Source organism: Podarcis muralis, chromosome 8 (genome assembly GCF_964188315.1).
Source record: "Podarcis muralis chromosome 8, rPodMur119.hap1.1, whole genome shotgun sequence".
Classification (NCBI taxonomy): domain Eukaryota; kingdom Metazoa; phylum Chordata; class Lepidosauria; order Squamata; family Lacertidae; genus Podarcis; species Podarcis muralis.
This window is the reverse complement of record NC_135662.1, coordinates 45,347,724-45,368,373: the sequence shown is the minus strand read 5'-3', so window position 1 is coordinate 45,368,373 and position 20,650 is coordinate 45,347,724. Positions and strand designations below refer to the sequence as shown.

The 20,650-nt window shown below is 42.5% G+C and overlaps 1 protein-coding gene across 5 annotated transcripts in view; it reads right to left on the bottom strand.

Moving 5' to 3' along the window:
* Nucleotides 1-3,821: 3,821 nt before the first annotated feature.
* SLC35D4 (solute carrier family 35 member D4) overlaps nucleotides 3,822-20,650 on the bottom strand; it is a 39,242-nt gene continuing 22,413 nt past the window's right edge. For 4 of the 5 annotated variants that reach the window (XM_028737178.2, XM_028737183.2, XM_028737179.2 and 1 more), the window contains 4 exons: nucleotides 20,100-20,169; nucleotides 17,853-17,946; nucleotides 9,022-9,086; nucleotides 3,822-5,301 (listed from right to left, as the gene is read on the bottom strand). In XM_028737178.2, coding sequence (XP_028593011.1) covers nucleotides 5,241-5,301; nucleotides 9,022-9,086; nucleotides 17,853-17,946; nucleotides 20,100-20,169 — 290 coding nt within the window. In that variant the 3' untranslated portion in view covers nucleotides 3,822-5,240. Of the gene's footprint in view, nucleotides 5,302-5,495; nucleotides 6,509-9,021; nucleotides 9,087-17,852; nucleotides 17,947-20,099; nucleotides 20,170-20,650 lie in introns of all 5 variants that reach the window. The other variant, XR_013393947.1, reaches the window with a different exon arrangement.

Below are 20,650 nucleotides of genomic sequence, written 5' to 3'. Positions count from 1 at the left end.
TCATGATAATTTTCAAGGGTGTAACAGGCACACTAAAATCTTTACACCTGCTTAACCAGGGAGCAACTCCCATTGAACACAATGGATCATAACTTCTTAGTGGCAATGTATAGATTTGAGGCATGGTACTGTGGTCTTCAGAGGAGTTAGAGCTTTCTACCTACTTCATGGGTTTACATCAGGCTTCCTCAAACTCGGCCCTCCAGATGTTTTGAGACTATAATTCCCACCATCCCTGTCCGCTAGCTAGGGCCAAAAACATCTGGAGGGCCAAGTTTGAGGAAGCTGGTTTACCCCATAAAGATCACAACTCTACACTCCTGCAAGAGGGGTGTCCAGTTTTTTTTTAAAGTACTCTGCTGAACAGAGGAGGACTTATGCCAGCACAAAAACAAAAACACCTTTCCTATTCAGCTTGTGTATGCTACATACATACATACATGAGGGGCGCGGGTGGCGCTCCGGGTTAGACCACAGAGCCTAGGGTTTGCCAATCAGAAGGTCTGCGGTTCGAATCCCCGCAACGGGGTGCGTTCCTGTTGCTCGGTCCCAGCTCCTGCCAACCTAGCAGTATGAAAGCATGTCAAAGTGCAAGTAGATAAATGGGTACCACTCTAGCAGGAAGGTAAACAGTGTTTCCGTGCGCTGCTCTGGTTTGCCAGAAGCAGCTTAGTCATGCTGGCCACATGACCCGGAAGCTGTACGCTGGCTCCCTCGGCCAATAAAGTTAGATGAGCGCCGCAACCCCAGAGTCGTCCGCGACATCTTTACTTTTATGCTACATCTACCTATTAGAGCTGCCAGATGAGGACATAGCTAATCTAACACAGGACTTGCCGGCTGCCATAGGCTACATACGGCCTATTGAAAAGCCATTAGCACCTATTAAGAGGCACTTGGAGCTGTCATGTTTTGAATAAGCTTTTCTAGTCCTAGACTAGGAAAGGATTAAAGTGTTTTATTTTCCCCAGATGTATTAATAATTAGGGCTGCCAGCCACATTTCAGTTATGCAGTTAATTAAGCATTGCTGATGCCGCATCAGCCTGTTGACAGGTAACTTAAAATCAATCCGTTTTGCCTATAACACCTAACAAAAACCTCCAGTAGTGCCCATAAGGAAGTATAAAAATATATACTGTTTAATAAATAAAACGACTACTTAGCCACATTTTTTTTTAAAAACCACATTAATTTTGAAAAGCAAAATAAACTAAAGCTCTTACGACTATATATATATCCTAAAAATATTATTAATAGGACTTCCACTGCATCTCATTAGGAAAGTTTATTTCCCTTTGAAACCAGCTGCTTGGTTATGCTTTTGATGCATAAATTATATATAATTGGTGCAATAAATTATACACATTGGTATTGCCACCCAGAGTGGCTGGGGAAACCCAGTCAGATGGGCAGCATATAAATAAATTATTATTATTATTAACCATAGCAAAATATTCTCAGTTTCCATTTCAGGCATCCCCACTTAATATCTTTAGGTAAAGGTAAAGGACCCCTGGACAGTTAAGTCCAATCAAAGGCAACTATGGGGTTGTGGAGCTTATCTTGCTTTCAGGCCGAGGGAGCCGGCGTTGGTCCACAGGCAGCTTTCCAGATCATGTGGCCAGCATGACTAAACCGCTTCTGGCACAATGGAACAGCATGACGGAAACCAGAGCACACAGAAATGCCATTTACCTTCCCGCCACAGCGGTACCTATTTAACTACTTGCACTGGCGTGCTTTCAAACTGCTAGGTTGGCAGGAGCTGGGACCGAGCAACAGGAGCTCACCCCATCACAGGGATCCGAACCACCAACCTTCAAATTGGCAAGCCCGAGAGGTTCAGTGGTTTAGACCACAGTGCCACCCACATCCCATTTAATATCTTTATGTACATGTGCACCAGTTTTGGAATGTTTCTCACGCGGGGCCTTTAGCATCATATCCCTGGCCACACAGTCAGCAAACATGAGAGGGGACCTATGTGCCTACAGACTTGTTCATATTTAGCTCTTCTACATTGTGTGTGTGTGTGTGTGTGTGTGTGTGTGTGTGTGTCTCCTTGGCTAATCAGGCTCCCCAGCCATGTGGAAGAGGGGAGTGGGTGGGTGGGTGTATGATGGGAGGCAACTTTCTAGACCAAAATGAGTCATGGCTCTGTAGTCTGGAGCAACTTTAAATCTCAAACAAGATGGCAACCTGTTGTGAGATACAAAGACCCATTTTGTACTCGCAGGTAGCAGGTAATGTTCTTCCCCAGCCACCATAATAATGATATTGTGGCCATCATAGATGTATGATTTGTTCTCAATTCCAAACTGACAGGCTGCGAGCCTGAATGAAAGCTTCATTTTACCTAAATAATTGCCTTTTGAAGCTTGAACCATGTAGGGGTTTATTTATTTATTTTTGCTTTGCATTAGGCTTTTGATTAATGACTGAGTAAAAAGTACATAGGACGCGGGTGGCGCTGTGGGTAAAAGCCTCAGCGCCTAGGGCTTGCTGATCGAAAGGTCGGCGGTTCGAATCCCCGCGGCGGGGTGCGCTCCCGTTGCTCGGTCCCAGCGCCTGCCAACCTAGCAGTTCAAAAGCACCCCCGGGTGCAAGTAGATAAATAGGGACCGCTTACTGGCGGGAAGGTAAACGGCGTTTCCGTGTGCTGTGCTGGCTCGCCAGATGCAGCTTTGTCACGCTGGCCACGTGACCCGGAAGTGTCTGCGGACAGCGCTGGCCCCCGGCCTCTTGAGTGAGATGGGCGCACAACCCTAGAGTCTGTCAAGACTGGCCCGTACGGGCAGGGGTACCTTTACCTTTAAAAAGTACATAATTCAACCCTTTTGAGGATATGAAGAGCGATAATGGCATCTGAATGCCCTTGAAGGGGCAGCTGTCCAGAACCAAAAGGCTGGGAGTGGGAGAGAGAGCAGAAGGCTAACATTGCTATGGAAACTGCCTATATTCCAGTGAAACAAAGTTGCAGAGGAAACGACAAATACACAGCAAAGGTTGAGGCTGCAATCAAATGCATGCTAACCTAGGAGTAAGGTAAAGGGACCCCTGACCATTAGGTCCAGTCGTGACCGACTCTGGGGTTGCGGCGCTCATCTTGCTTTATTGGCCGAGGGAGCCGGCGTACAGCTTCCAGGTCATGTGGCCAGCATGACTAAGACACTTCTGGTGAACCAGAGCAGCGCACGGAAATGCCGTTTACCTTCCCGCTGGAGCGGTACCTATTTATCTACTTGCTCTGTGACATGCTTTCGAACTGCTAGGTTGGCAGGAGCAGGGACCGAGCAACGGGAGCTCACCCCGTCGCAGGGATTCGAACCGCTGGCCTTCTGATCGGCAAGTCCTAGGCTCTGTGGTTTAACCCACAGCGCCACCTGCGTCCATTAACCCAGGAGTAAGCCTCACTGAACTCAATGGGACTTACTTCCAAGGAGCCATATATAGATTTGCATTATAAACTGTATACAGCGGTACCTCGGGTTACAGACACTTCAGGTTACAGATGCTTCAGGTTACAGACTCTGCTAACCCAGAAATAGTACCTCGGGTTAAGAACTTTGCTTCAGGATGAGAATAGAAATCAAGCAGCAGCGGCACGGCGGCAGTGGGAGGCCCCATTAGCTAAACTGGCACCTCAGGTTAAGAGCAGTTTCAGGTGAAGAACGGACCTCTGGAACTAATTAAGTTCTTAACCCAAGGTACCACTGTACTGTATACTTGTAGGGATTGCACCTATTGGAATTTAAGATGTGTAAATGCTTTTGTGTGTGTGTATAATAGATAACAATATAAGACAGAAAAAAGACACACTGAAAAATGCAAATAAGATTTACTACTCAGTTACTTTACATTCAACATGGCCTGGTTGTGCTAATCAGTTATCACTTCAAGGTACTCTTTTCTATTAGCTGAGTTTTCCAGCGTCCATGAACACACATCAGATTGTGGTTTCTGGTTTTCAGATATTTGGGGTAAGTGGGGGTGGGGGGGCAGTCCAAAGCTTGAACTAAACATCTCTTAGATTTTTTATGCAGACAGAATAATTGAATGTGATACTTCCATCTTATAAGAGGGTATACCAAATGTATGCTGGTTACAGTATTATTTTCACAGTGAATAAGGTCACTCAGCCTATTTTGTTTAAAAAAACATACAGAAGAAGTGTTCCACAAAGAATACAGCTGTTCTGGTGCTATACATCAGTGGAGGATCATCAGCTACCTGGTTGATAACCTTAAACTGAATGGAAACTGACAAGAACACCTGCAGAACTGGTACCTATTTGCAAGGTATGGCAGAAACAGTCGCTTTGCTTGTGCTTTCATGTAGATACTCCCAAGTGCCAATCTTCAAAATGCTCATGCTTAAGGCTCAGTAGGAATTGCTTATAATCATGGAACAAAAATTAGCCACCTCCTGCTGCAATCATGACACAACTATTCAATAGGATTTGGTTCTGAAAAGACACGTCCGATTGCGCTGTTGGACATTGTGCTTGTCTGTGTCCACACTCAAGAACACATAGAAAGTGCGCCCTCTTCCTCTGCATGCACATACAAACAGATTTCCGCAGTGGATTCACATTTCAACCCTTACGCATTTACACAGGAGCAAATCCCATTAAACAGGTTTTCTTTCTGAGCAGACCCACGTGGTTTTGTTTCTTCATGTTTCACTGGAGTTGTGTATGATGGGAGAGCAAGGAAGCTTGCAGCAAGCACACCACTTGGGCAATGCATGTCCCAGACTGAGCACAAAATACTACCAAGTCTTCCCTGTACCCAGATACACCTGGAAATCTGCCACAGACCAAGAAGCTTATCCATTCTCCCTTCACAAGTGAGACTACGGTCCTATAATTTATATTGTGATAAAGGGACAGCCGTCAAATTCTGAATGGTGCAGAACTCGAAGTAAGGTTGGAAAGGGGGCAGGATAAGCACCTTTCTTACCGCAGTGCATGCCCAGATGGTTTTACGGTAGTGGATCTAGTTTAGTTGATACTGCACAATTTAGTTTAGCCTGGCTAGTATAAAGGTTAACGGAGTCCTGACTTTCTGCACTGCTATTAATAACATTTTTATGGCTCTGAAGAAAGAAGAACGTGGAATTAAGTCACTTGCAGTTTGCACATCTTCACTGCTGTTGCTTTGGATTTTTCAGTCACTGACTATTACCCCTGATGGGAATGCTTGGTTATTCTCTTCTTCATAATTTCTCCTTATATATTCATATGCCAGTCCTTTCGATGTAAAGCAGGGAGGCTTCAGCAAACCCACCAAGTAAAAGACTGTTGAAGAAAGCAGAGGAGAAGCTTTATCAACAAAGATTCACTTGGGCAATTCATAGGAAACTCACTGAACAGGATGGCATTGCCAAAATAGTTGGTAATTTTCATGCTGAGATATTTCTTCAGTTCCTTAAGTAATAGAATAACAACCACTGGTAATTTGTTGAGAGTATGATGGCATCCCAGTTGCTTACCCCTGGTTCCTCAAGATGATGAGAACTTGGTCCCTCACTTAGGAGCACAATGGCTGTCAGGGCACCTTTGTGGAACCACACATTGAAGCCTTCTGGATGCCAGAAGCAATTGTATACATGCATGGCTGCACTGCATGGGGAAAAGGAACATTTTGGCAGCCAAGGTTGTTTGACATGTAGAAGGTACTCCAAGCACTGGGGCCCAGAGTTTCTTGGGCCTCCACATGTTATTTGACTATTAATGCTGCACCCTCTGCCCTCTGATAACGCTCTGGATTTTCTTCCATTCCTGTCCTAACTATCACAAAGCTCTATGAACTATTTATTGATTTAATGAACCTTAACACTCTTGGAAGGAAGGAAGGGGTGGTCTTTGAAGGGACACAGGTGGCACTGTGGGTTAAACCACAGAGCCTAGAACTTGCCGATCAGAAGGTCAGCGGTTCGAATCCCTGTGACGGGGTGAGCTCCCGTTGCTCGGTCCCAGCTCCTGCCAACCTAGCAGTTCGAAAGCACGTCAAAGTGCAAGTAGATAAATAGGTACTGCTCTGGCGGGAAGGTAAACGGCGTTTCCGTGCGCTGCTCTGGTTCGCCAGAAGTGGCTTAGTCATGCTGGCCACATGACCCGGAAGCTGTACGCCGGCTCCCTCAGCCAATAAAGCGAGATGAGCGCCGCAACCCCAGAGTCGGTCACGACTGGACCTAATGGTCAGGGGTCCCTTTACCTAACACTCTTGGAAGAAGGAAGGGGTGGTCTTTGTTACAGTTAGGGGGCTACTTCCTTCTAGAATACCACTTGTCCTCCCAGTGCCTGATGGATGAATCTTGATTAACCTAGGAAATTCTGAATAACTGGCTTGGATCAAGGAAATGGTCTTTTTTTCTAAAAAAGTAATTGCCCTCTCTTTCTTATGGCTCTAAGCATGATGTGGGGATAACAAAATAAGTACTTGCCATGCCTGCACCTATATGTTTCCATGTCAACATCAATCTCTCTACTGGGTCAAATCCTGCTGCGAGAGAGATCATAACCATACACAAAATTGCTACATCACACAGTTGTTGTCTATTACACTGTAAAGCCTGATGCAAACATCAATAACTAAAACAGCACATGGCAGTAACCATGATTTAATGTTACATATGATGCTCTTCTTAAAAAGGCTGCATCCCCTTCTGGGCAGCCTTTTGGGACCAACATCGCCAGTGGTGGGTCGAGCAATGAATGTAAATTTTACATTTTTGCAGTAGCAAGAGTCCTTATCGGTTCCAGAACACAGGAAATAAACATTAGAGGAGGGTAAGCAAGGCTGGGGAGGGTCTGGAGAGCATCCAGGGGCCTCATTTGGCCTTCAGGACTGATGTTCTCCACACATTATCAACATAGTAGCTTGAATCCAAAGCATCTCATGATATGATCTCTCACTGGAATGCAGTCCCCAATTCATCTCTCTGAAGATCCTCTCTCATGTCCTATCACAAACTCTTTCAGAGGGTTCCCTGACCCTTAAAGAGTAGCTCTTTGCATCAGGAAGGAAAAGGAGAGGCCTGATGCAGTTCTTTGGACCCAAGCCTTTATGCTTTTGGAGTCAGAGAGAAGACACAATAATTTCTAGGGCTCAATCTATGTGCACGTCTGCTCCATGAATAGCTCTCAGATAAGGAAACTGCTTGGTGATCATTGCAGAAAGTAAAAAAGAGAAATGGTAGAGCCTATTTGAAATGTAGCTAGTTGGAATTCTTTTTTATTTTACCGCACCATTTATGGTATTCCCTCTTCTTTATCCTCAACATCCTCATCTGTCACGTAAGGCTCACAGAGAGAGAGAGAGATTGGCCCCAAGGTCATATAGCAAGCTTTGGGGCTGAGCTGGCATTTGAATTCACATCTATCCAGTACTGCAATCTAGGCACCACACCAAGAATAGGCAACCTTTGCTGCTCCAGTTGTTGGACTCCAATTCCTATCAGTTCCAGCCAGCATGGTCAATGGAACAAAAAGCTTGGGAAGTAACCTTCACAATGGGACTTTAATTGGATGGATCACTTTGATGTCCTATCCGTTTATACAATAGTCTGCCAGACTGGTCTATGACACAACGGTCCATGCAGCACATTCATCAAAGGCACTTCCTCAGCTTCTCGCTTCTCCCATCACCATTCTAGCAATGACATTTCCTACTCTGCACTAATCTTGCGAACAACACAGCTTGAACAAAGGGCTCCAGAGGTAGCAGAGTTCAGTGGAGCTGTCTCTTGTTTCTAAAGATGTCAGCTCACACTTCATTCATCTTGAGCAAGGGGGAAGTTGTGTCTCCAGCTCTTTTCTTAAGTCACTCAACAAGAAGAATCCACAAATCGCTGGCTCAGCTCCATTTCCTCTTCTACAATTCAGTGTTATGACCTTATATTTTAAGCCACAAGGCTTAGTTTATGAAACAGCAAATCTCCTTATGGAACTTTATAAATAAAACAAACTTTTGTAGTTTTTATTGGTAAGAGGGCATTTTTACACGGCAAACCATGCAAAGCCGTCTGGGTTTTAATAGCATTACATCCATTTAAACTCCTAGCTTCACCACCAGGCTGTTTTTGCAAATTATGCAAGTGCCACTGCTCCTGAAAAGGCAAGCTCTTGCATAACCATTATGGTGCAAACCATTTTATAATGATATCATTATTCCTCATGAGCCCGGAATAATAAAAGATATGATAGCTCAGAAATACTGCCATTTTACTTTGTGGGGAAGGATGTTGGAGAAAGACCCAATTGCAAACTTTCCATGAACACTTACTTGAACATGTGCCTATTAAACTTCAACATATCTTATGCATGATACCATATAATAGCACTGCAGATATACAGCCCTAGTTTGAAATTAACTGTTCACTTGCTTGGATGCTTGCAAAACCTTAATGTCCCTAACAAGAACCACAGAATTGGTGGAGGTCCTGTAAGATATCTCACCTTGATGCACAAAATCCAGAGCTGGAGCATCATCACCAGGTGGCTGTCCAGCCTCTGCTTGAAAACCTCCACTCTAGATCAGGAGTGTGGAACCTCTTCCAGTTTCTTCACTCCATGCCTAATTTTATAAACCTTTATCCTCATCACCCTTAGCCACCTTCTTTCTATCTATATCAATGATTGAGGCCCTTGCTAATCTAATGGCATTTCTGTACAATTTTGCTCCTGTCCAATGATTCCAATGTTCCTGGTATTCCTTTGCTGTGCATAGTCCATGCACCTTCCCCAAAGTAGCCATTTTGATGTGTCCTATCACATTGTACATTCCTCTTCCCCTAGACCTATGGCCTTTTAACTGTGGGGAAAATATTGTTTGTTACTATGGTATGTATGATTATGTATTGCAAACTACTCTGCGTTCTTCTTATTATACAAAATGTTGCTTAACTGCTTTTGTTTAAAATCAGAAGAAACTAATGAACATAATTTGGAAATCCAACAGCAAATTCAGAACAGCCATAATTTTTATCTCCCCCCCCCCCCCCGCCAAATACTTACCAACAGGCTGTTGGTACATTCATTGCAATCTCAAAGAAGAATGGGGATAGAGCAGCTGTTATAACCTAGAAAAGACAAGGAAGATGGTGATTTGTTACATCAACTTCCCGTAACTTCATTTGCAAGAATATTAACACTCGAAAGAGATATTTTGAGAGGGGGACAGTACAGAAAGTTAAGAAAACTTTTTTAAAACCAGGACTCCAAACTTTAACTGATTCAATTGTAGCTTAATCATTTTAAGGAAATAATTGAAGGGCATTACCTTGCAGGACACAGAAGTACCACTTTTCTTGTCTTCAGGCCAAATGTTCTTCTAATTTTGCTTAAATTGGCTTAGATATTTTGCCTTTTAAGTTGAAGTTGCTATCAGCATCCTTCTAACCACAAGGACCCATTCAACTAAACTGACAGAGCTATTTGTTGGAATCATTGTCAGACGGTGCATCTTTTAAACCTGCCTGTGCCATGATGCTGATGGGTTTTGATCTTGTTTACATGCAAATCCATTTTATGTGTTACTGTCAAATGTTGCATAAAATATTAAGATTTCCATATCCCCAACTTCCATTAAAATTAAATAAAACTGCCTTTTCCTTCCAGCGACGCATAGTAGCTTTTGTTTGTCTCGAGAGGGAAGGCCTATTTCCTCTTGAGACAAACAAAAGCTACCATGCGTCGCTGGAAGGAAAAGGCAATTTTAAGATTCTAAAACAAAAGTTCATTGAGCTTTTGCAGCATGTTCAAGCTATTGAACTGTAAAGCACCCTACAAACCCAAAACGTTGGGTGAGCCTTCCTGAGGCGGATTGGCACAGTTCTCTGAGTTATTTTCCAAAAGAGTCCAGCTACATCCTGAGCTCTTTTAATCACTTGGGTCTGTTTGCCTAGGGGCATGGCTAGCTGGAAAGCTAAATGGCGGCATAATTCTGTGTCTCCAATCACCCTGGGACAAAATCGAAGCAGAGTGGATCCTATTGACATCTAATCAAAAAGTTTCATACAAGCCTCAGCAAGGTGATGATCCAAGGAATACAGGGACCAAAAAGCAAATCTGCAAGTTAGTTCTTCAGGAAGAAACAGAGGGAGCTCTGCCTGAGGCTTCAGGAGAGGCCTCAGACACTGACAGTCAGAAGCCTAAAGGCAACATGAAGGCCTCCAAAGGAGGGAAAATAGCTGCCACAATGGATGAGGGTAGAGACTCAGATGAGTACATTAAAAAAATAAGGCAGGCCCTATAAACAGCCCTAACTCCATTTGAGCAGAAATTGCATATGCTTTCTAACTAAATACAGTGGTACCTCAGGTTAAGTACTTAATTCATTCCGGAGGTCCGTTCTTAACCTGAAACTGTTCTTAACCTGAAGCACCACTTTAGCTAAAGGGGCCTTCTGCTGCTGCTGCGCCGCCAGAGCACGATTTCTGTTCTCATCCTGAAGCAAAGTTCTTAACCTGAAGCACTATTTCTGCGTTAGCAGAGTCTGTAACTTGAAGCGTATGTAACCTGAAGCATACGTAACCCGAGGTACCACTGTATCAATTTATTTATTTTGTAAAAAAACAAACTGTGCACACAATCTTGCTCTAACCAACCAGTTTGAGATCCAACTCTTACAAATGTCGACTAAAGTTTTAGTTATGAAGCTGGAGGAACAACCAGACATCGACAGGAGGAAAAACGTTTGTCTTCCAGAGAACCAGGAAGTGGAGGACATGGCGCATTTCATTAATGACTGGATACTCTCCCTGAACTTAAACATACCACTGTCCCTCAATAACATCGAAAGAGCTCACCAGGTTCCAGGAGACAGATACAGAACTGGGGGAGCCCCAAGAGATGTGGTAATTCACTTTTGAATATTACAGGCTCAAAGACACTCTTTCCAAAGCACTGCGGAATTTTAGAAACCTAAAATACAGGCAAAATCACCATCGAAATATTCCAGGATATCAGCCCAGCTACATTGGGGTGGCGGAGGGACTCTGGCCTTATACACCTGCCCTAAAATAAGTGGGCATTGCATATTGCCAGGGCTTCCCTTTTAAGTTGATAGTCCAGCACAAAGGCAGAACCCCAAGCAGCCGATGCTTTTCCCCAGCTCAAGCACACAACAGCACCCTCTCAGGCTGGACAACCAAAAAAAGGCAGAAAGAAATAAGATCTCTCCAAATAGAAGTAAGAAATTGTTTTATTTCCTTATGCCTCACTCCTCAATTCCTAACCTCCTTACCTGGCTGCTGTGGTTGCAGGTAGATAATTCCCTCCCTACACCATTCCTTAGGAACTACATTTCTTCCCCCCCTTTTAAAAAAAAAATTATTTATGATTTCTGCATAAATAACGTTTTTTAGGGCTCACCCATTCTGTTGTTTAATGGGGATAGTAAGCTTCCTGCACACACATTAATTCTCTGTTGTCTATATGATGTTCTGCTCTAAATCACTGCCTTCCTACATTTCCCCCTCTCTCAGTCCAGATTTTATCATACGCTCTTCTCAGTGTATCCCTGAAAATCCGGACTGAGGAAGAGGAAAGCATTGGTAGGAGAACATCATACGGACAACAGAGAATTAATGGAGGTACAGGAAGTTTGCCATCCACATTAAACAACAGTATCGATAAGATCTCAGGGTCTCTGAAACCTGGGTTGCTGCCATAGTAGTGGCCTACATGCCAAGGAAAGAAGGTGATGCTGCCACCAACTGACCACATCCACCCTAGTTGTTTCCTTTGGGCCTTCCCTCACATTAAGCTGTAAAGATGAACTCTGGCAGATCTAAGAAAAGGAAAGAGCCATGTGTCAAACAAGCAAAACATGAACTGGTCTCAACAGGCGCTGGACATCAGAGCCCTAAGCAGCACTGATAAGAAGCAACTCGAGTAAATAAAGTAACCTTAATGTATTTTCATTGCAATTAACTTCTGACCCAGCCTGAAAAAGTCACATGGTGCAGAGCAGCATGGTGCAAATTGCAATATCCCCCTTCCCCTCTAATTCCTGAGCATCTTGATGTTTTGCTGGCCTTCAAGGATATAGAAAAGAGCATTAACGTGATTGGAGAGTCCTTATTTTTTAAATACAGTGGTACCTCGTGTTAAGTACTTAATTCGTTCCGGAGGTCCGTTCTTAACCTGAAACTGTTCTTAACCTGAAGCACCACTTTAGCTAATGGGGCCTCCTGCTGCTGCCGCGCCACCAGAGCACGATTTCGGTTCTCATCCTGAAGCAAAGTTCTTAACCTGAAGCACTATTTCTGTGTTAGCGGAGTCTGTGACCTAAAGCGTATGTAACCTGAAGCGTATGTAACCTGAGGTACCACTGGAATAGGAATTAAAATGATAGGCTAGGGAACATGAAGGGATGATGTTGCAAGAGCAGCTTTCATCACCCAAACCATTTCTTTACCAGTGGTGAGTAATATTTTGATCTTTTTTAAAAAAAAAACCAAAACCAACAAAATTGCTGAGGCTTATAAAACTGTAGTAAACCAGGCGCAATCTCTTGAACTAATTCAGGAAGCTGCACAATAGCTATCGTGTCTGCACAGGTGAGCTAATTCCTCTAGTCCAGCGATGGGAAAGATGTGGGCTGCCAGATGCTTAAGTTCCCATCATTTGTGACCACTGGCACGCTCGCTGCGGCTGACTTGAGTTGGACCCCAACATCCTCTGAGGGCCACAGGTTTCCCCGACATGCTGTGGTCTATTCACAACCACATCTCCAAAGCGTCCTTCTCAATCAGACCAAAAACCCATCAAGTCCATCATCTGTGGTTTCCCATCATTTCTACCCAGAATCCTGTGAAAGCGGATGGTATTCAGTGGTAGATATGACCTCTGAACACGAAGGCTACATTTAGGCATCATGCTCAACAGCCTGAGGGACTTATATAGCCTTCCAGGCATGCTCACTATTCTAAGCCAACAGTTTTAAAGCATGGGGAGGGGGGGGTCAGCTCTTGACTAAATATTAACAAGTTACTGAAATGCCGGCATGTTCTTCACAATTGTCAGCAGTTGTGAAATGGGAAATTGTTATCATACTTCAGTCAAGTTGTAATCGTTTGGGAGGGAGGTGGGCTTGGAAACAGCACAAGAAATCTTAAAAAAGCATTATTTATGTCATTCATCAATAAAAATAGCTTGTCCTCACAAATATGTCCATACATTTGGGAATATTTATCTATGGTAATTTTCCATTTATAATTTAATTTTCTAGTTCATGACTCCATTGGGACAACATAGGAAACAAAACAATTCCTAGGCCAGATAGCAAACTGCTTTGCTGACGCTGTTTCAGATTACGCCCCAACAATAATACAGTTAAAGTCTTGATTCTGCCACTTTTTGGCGTGTTTTTGCTGCTTCTCAGATGATGTAATGGAAAGAAAATCGACAAGCTATTTTTATTATAGCAGAAAGGGACAAGGAATGACAGCAAAAACGGGGGTTGTTCAACATTTTAGTCCTCTATGAAGAGATAAAATGTAAAGTTTTCCTGTAGCTTTTTACAGAAATTGCACATTGATAATTTAAAAAGCATTTTATGAAATCATGCCGGAGAAGACAGTTTGGAAGGCCAGAAGTCAATGTGTATGGCAGTTTTCCCCAACCTGGTGCCCCACAGATGTTTTGGACTATAAAATGATGTATTCTGTACTAGTTTTGTGAATCTAATTTTATTGATGATTTGTATACTCTTCGCCACCATGATATATATATTTTCAATGTTGGCATAATCAGAAATATAGAAATCTTTGCAAATAAAAATCCTTGACTGTTGGTCATGCTCACTGGCATCTGTGGAGACCATATTGGGAAAGTCTGGCATAAATGTGGAAGAATGATCACTTGCATGATGTTGGCTTTCCTCTTCCTCTCAACAGAACAGTCCATTCTCAAATGCTAGGGACAGCATGTGTCAAATGGGCTGGTCTCTCTAACTGAATAGCAATGCTCTTGTGAGCAAAGAAGCTCCCTTTGTGTACCACAGTTCCTTTGCCCATAAGAATTCTTCAGAATAAGGGAAACTCCACAGGGGGAAAACTCCAGTGAGTGGGAGCTGGAGCAAGGAAATGGTGGGAGGGAAAGGGTCATGTGTTCACTCCCTCTGCTCCTTCACCAGAAGTGACTTCATTTTCTAAAATAGACAATGGGCTAGCTACTGCTATAATAATTTGTACATAAAGTATATTAGAGCTTTGCAGTATCTTTGATAGCTGTATCAAAGTGCTTTAGACACTGGTGGTGGTTGCACCAAGCACCTAGGTGGACCCAGCCAAGACAAATTAACCCTATATGTTTCATTTATCTTGGTAATACATGCCAAGGTAGATATCAGCAGATATTTCTCTTCAACCACCTTGCATTTACCAGAAGAAAAGATGGCATCAAAAAGGTGTCTGACTTGCCTTCCCTTGTTTTATCTTTATCCATATCTCCATATGCTCCTACCTACTCCTCCTTTTTCAAAATCCTCCACCTGGAATGGCACTTAGTGATGCAGGGTGGAAGGACAAGATTTCTGTGTAAGATTTGAGAGCCATAAAGAAAAAACAGAATACAACAGATCTTGAAAGGAATATTAGACTATTGTGTTATATAAGAATGGAAATTGTACTCTCTTTGAAGGATGCTTTGATATAAATGGTGTAATTTTAAAATCTTCTGTATAAGCATATTTTGCAATGCTCTGTTCACTGAACATCTGGAATCTGTACTTGCAAATTAGCAATGGAAATTATTCCCAGACAAAGACTTGTTATTCTTTCCCTTCCATTTAAAATTATGTTTATGAATCATAGTTCAGCATAGAATTTCCCAAATATAAATCACTTAAGAAAGAGACTAAATAAAAACATTGGAATGCCAAGGTGGGGATGGAAAGAAATATGGATAATTCTCATTGATAAATTTAGCCTTGATAGATCCTGGAAGCCAGTTTTCCTCTTGTAGTGGGAAGCATGAGTCAGTAGAGGTGGCGTTGCATAACAAAAAGTGATATGGGTCTACGACGTGTTTATTTAACTTGATGTGGTTGTGGTTGACTGGGCACTGATCACCAATAAGCATCTTTCTTATTCTGTGCCACTCAGGTTGGATCTTTCACATAGTTTATGTGATAGTCTCACACATGGGAGATCAGCTGGATAGCTCAGCTGGTTAAAGTGTGGTGCTGATAATGCCAAGGTTGCAGGTTCAATTCCCATAAGGGACAGCTGCATAGTCCTGTATTACAGGCGGTTGGACTAGATGAGCCTCAGGATCCCTTCCAACCCTATGATTCTATTCTATTCTAAAAGGAAGGAAGAAGTAATGATGGATGATGGGAAGGGAAAAGATGGTTGCTTTCCAGTTGCTATTTATTTATTACATTTTGATCCTGCCCTTTTGCCGTGATGGGGCTCAGTGTGGTGTGTATCTAGGATTTCCAGTTGATCTTCCAACTAGGTACTGACCAATCTCAAACCTGATAGGCTACATCAAGAATGCTGCATCATATGTCTTCAGACTATGCCCTGGGACCATGGAATGGCTGCAAGGGTTGGGACCTGGGAAATGTAATCAACTGGTTTGCAAAGGCTGTTGCCCTTAAGTATAACTGTATATCCGGGCAAGGAGGAAGTATTGATACAAGACTGGAATATATTCTATCCTAGTTCTGTAACTCAGCAATAATAATGTTACTGCATTAACTCACAATATTACCATGTAAATAGTATTTCTTCATTCTCTTCCCTGGGCACTTCTTGTCTACATTTAAATTGTGGTCTGCATAGGCAACTTTCTCCTACTTTTATTAATTCATTCATTGAATCACCCTAAGGTCGCAGGGTGAGTTACACGTCCAGTAACAAGCAATAAATGCAACACAGAAATTAAAAGTAAAATGTAAATCACTAAAACCTCTAAAAACCAGCACCCAACCATCTCACTCATAGTATTTCTCATATCTGAAGGACAATATAAATTAAATGTGCCACTAATGCTCAAAGGCCTAGTAAAATAAGAATGTTTTCCCTTGTTGCCAGAACCTGCTCAAGGGAAGCTCATTCCAGAGCCAGGGTGCTGCTCTACAAACACTCATTGCAAACTACCGGTAGTCATGTTGTATAATTATTTGTCTAACAGTACATAGCCACACTATGTAGTTCTGCCTTCCTGCATATTCTGTTTAGATGCCTGAGTGCGGTTAATCCACTGAGAGCTGTAAAAAAATGCTGTATTACAATTTTAGACATTGTTTTTGATAGTTTAAATAGTATGAACAAGATTAAATCTAAGGTTAATCAAGTGTATACACTGCTTATCATCACAATGTGACCAACATCTACTGATGTTGTATTTTTAAAGAGCAAGGGACACTTAATTCCACTTCCTCGATAAATTTAATAATTATGTTAGATACCAAGGTGTTGTTATGGAGACAGTTTTGAAGACTTTGAAGCACTTTCAGTGCAATAATTAGTGCTGGATGCTACACGACTATTATCAAGCTATCTCTATGGAAACCAACCAAAAACTTGCTTAAAGCTGCAACAAGACACCTGCCCCAATCTTTCCCCCTACATCCTGTTCAGATATTGAAATTGCACACAGGTTGAACTGTCAAATTCTGATTAATTCTATATATGCATTCTGGCATATACGTAAGACGTACTTAGGACTCAAAATTTAAACTGAATTAAGACAACAGAATGAGTGTTCGCACGCATGTTTTTTTGAACAGGAAACCAAAGGAGGAGGAATTTGCCCCTCTCGCAGTTCATGTGCAGGTTCTCTGATGTGAAACATGCAATGCTCACAGAGGATACTGTGAGGATTTGAAAAACCCAAACATATCACGGATACAATATTGAGGATTTTTTTTAAAAAAAATGATCTTTATGATCACCATGAAAATCATTATCGGATCGGTTGTCTTATTTAAGCCAATGGTCACTTTGCCACTAATTTTATCCATGATACAATCTGGAGCCTAATCTCTGAATAACAGTGTAACCAGAAATGAGGTTGTCACCATGGAAACCGTTACTGATGAACCAAAATGGTGTGTCTAGAAACTGATACAGTTCCATACTGTAACACTGGATGAATATATGTCATTTTATTGTGGGATTCAACCCTTGACTTTTTCACCTCTTCAGATACATTAATCTGCAGGTGCATTCAAAAAATCAAATTATTATCACACAAGAATAATACTGCAGCCCAGTTTGACCCGATAATCACAAATGCCATTTAGAATTACCACCCCACACATTAATTTGCTTTGGAGGAGAGGATGAATACCATCCTTTTGCCACTCTAATGATCCATTCATCTAATAAAGGTGGATATAAAGTATAGTTGGAGGAAAAAACTATTTACAGTAGGTTATAATGAGAATAGGGACGCGGGTGGCGCTGTGGGTTAAACCACAGAGCCTAGGACTGGCTGATCAGAAGGTCAGCGGTTTGAATCCCCACGACGGGGTGAGCTTCCGTTGCTTGGTCCCTGCTCCTGCCAACCTAGCAGTTCGAAAGCACGTCAAAGTGCAAGTAGATAAATAGGTACCACTCCAGCGGGAAGGTAAACGGCGTTTCCGTGCGCTGCTCTGGTTTGCCAGAAGCGGCTTAGTCATGCTGGCCACATGACCCAGAAACTGTATGCCAGCTCCCTTGGCCAATAAAGCGAGATGAGCACCTCAACCCCAGAGTCGTCCGCGACTGGACCTAATGGTCAGGGGTCCCTTTACCTTTACTATAATGAGAATGGGCTGGAGTTATATGAAAGAGTGACAGATGCTCATTCTTAAATACCTAACCAAAACAGAGCTGCACACACCTTACCTTTGCTAGGAAACTCCAGGCTGCATACTGTCCTGAGGATGTGTTGCTTTTCAGCTTCATTGTATATAAGGTCAGAAGGAATCCCAGAAGACCGCTGCAGAAGGTGGTAGTAGACAGCACCATTAATGGAGAGAATTCTCATTTTCAACTAAGGATCCCTCCAGCCCGGAGGGTGTATTCTGCAAGATGTCATTGACACAATAATAGTGCGATAGTGGTAGATTTATACTAGACCATCCCCACAAATCATTCCACTTTATGAGATGTTCTGCAATGCTTCCAGAATATTACTGCACTATTGTTGTCTGTGAGGGCACTTGCACTATAGCACAACAAACTGGGGGGAGGGAACACCCTGGGGAAGAACACTTTTGTTCTACTAGTGCAGGCTTCCTCAACCTTGGCCCTCCAGATGTTTTTGGCCTACAACTCCCATGATTCCTAGCTAGCAGGACTAGTAGTAAGGGATGATGGGAACTGTAGCCTCAAAACATCTGGAGGGCCAAGTTTGAGGAAGCCTGTACTAGTGCAAGATACCTACACTAGAGAATGAAGCTTCCCCATACCCCATAGCCCCCTACAAGCATTGAAAATGTGTTCCAGAAGGTTGGGGGACCCTCCAAATAAGATTTGGTGGATGTGCAGAAGGGAGGAAACAGCAATGCCACTGCCTCACTGGAATTCCACTAGTGCTGCTTTGGATGCAAACAACCCCTGGAATACTTGTGGAATAAAAAGCAATAGGATTTCAGCAGGAAACTATGGAGCATGCACTGGCTGAAAACAAAGCAGTAAGCCCACTCTGAAATGTCTGCAGGCACTAACAGTTTTGAAAGTGGGATCAAATATAACGACCACGATAACCATCATGAGCACAAATAACCAGGAACGCACCATAGAAATGACATCTGGAGAGGCCCTTACATCCTTCAAAAGTAACAGCATTACAGAGATGAACACTGAAAACTGCAGTGTTTATTGGACAGGGCAAAAGGCAGTGGCTTGGCTCCTCAGTTTGTTTTCTCTGAACAGGAAGCTTTAGATCTAGCACAGAATCCCACTGGCAGAAGGGAGGAGGAGGTAATTTTCACCAGTTTCCCCCTTCCTCCTGCAGTTGCTGCAATACTGTTCTACAGTGTCCACCATCCTTCTGGAAATACTTTTTGGGATGAGCAAACTCCTCTTCCATGGGTGACAGGATCCCAGGAACAGAAACCTGATCCTAGGATGTTCCCACCAGCAGCATCCAAGCTCAGGATCCAAGCCAGCGTTCTGTAATGGCTACAGCATTCTGTCTGGATATAGGAAACCCAGATTCAAATACCTACTCAGCCATCAAGCTTGAAGCCAAGCTGAGCTTATTGGTGAAAGAGCAGGATACAAATATTCTATTATTTCATTTAATTCATTATATTCATGTATTTTATTGTTATTTCAGCAGCTAAACCCATGGAAATGTTGCTGTAAAATTTATAGCCATGTCCAATAGAGCAAAGCTTTTGTTTTTGTTTTTTTCAAATTAAGCAATGGCACTTAATCACTAAGCAGATATTCCCAGGATTGTAAATCGCCTTACAGTACAATCCTGGGCATGACTACTTAGAATACAGAAAGACCGGCCTAACTAGGGGTTTTGGACACACTTGAACCTAAAAATAACTAGGCAGCCACTCAGCAGTATGAGAGGCAGATCTCACCACTAAATAAATAAATAAATGGAACTTTGGGCAACATGTACTACTACATGCTTAGGAGATGAACAACAAAGAATTCAATTCTTCCTGGGTAGCAAGCAGTTTCCACTTGAATTAATGGGATTTTGGTTAAACTTTTCCCTTTTAACTAACTTGCAAAGTCCTCCAAATAACAAGATGTACAGGCAAATAAATCCACATGCTAATAATGGGGTATTATGGTCTAATTCTTTGTAATCACTGAAAACAATGTGATTTATGAAGACTAATCCAATGTTGAGCCTTCAAGAGATGCCTTCAGTGAATACTTTGCCATAGGATGCCAAGCAATTTTGACATCCCAAAAGTGTTGTGGAAAAATATCGCACAACATATGCTTTGAGAAGCCCAGCTCACAGGGGGGTGGGGGGTGGGAAGATGTGGAGAAGAATGAGAGAACTGAGTTCTTGATCCTTCTCAGCATTTCGGTGGTTTGTGCCAGAAAAAACATTGTCCTTTTCAGGTTTTACATGCCACTAACTTTGACAAACTCATTCTGGTAAAGGAATATTACCTGGCAAAGCAACTGCTGTGAAACCTGTAGAAGTAAAGGAATGGAAATTCCAAGGCACTAAAGAGATCACCTGTGGAATAAAACAATTGATTCAATGGGAAAACTAGCAAAAAACACTCAGTTAAATCTCTATACAGAAACTCCATTTAACAGGTATCCTTTGGTTTAAACATGTTTTTACAGCTTCTGGACTCCTTAATTTGCCATTACTCTTACAAGGCCCCTTTCTCACCATTTTGAGCTGCACCTGATACTTATTAGCAGTTCAAAGAGAGGTTGCAGGAAAAGGAAGTGGTGTGTTTTTAGTGAACACATTTCCACTTGCAAAAAGATCTATGTTGGATACTGCATTTTCCAATGGAAAAGCATAAGCTCTGTTCACTGTGTGCATATTCATGGTCATGAGGAATTAATTTGTTTCCACTACTGGCTTAGAAGAATATGAGAGAACATAGCTGGAAACTGGCCTTGGAAGGACTGATCCAATATTGCTGTAAACCTGGAACACTCTATGTGGTGGCTCAACATGCCAATTTATAAATGACAGTTAA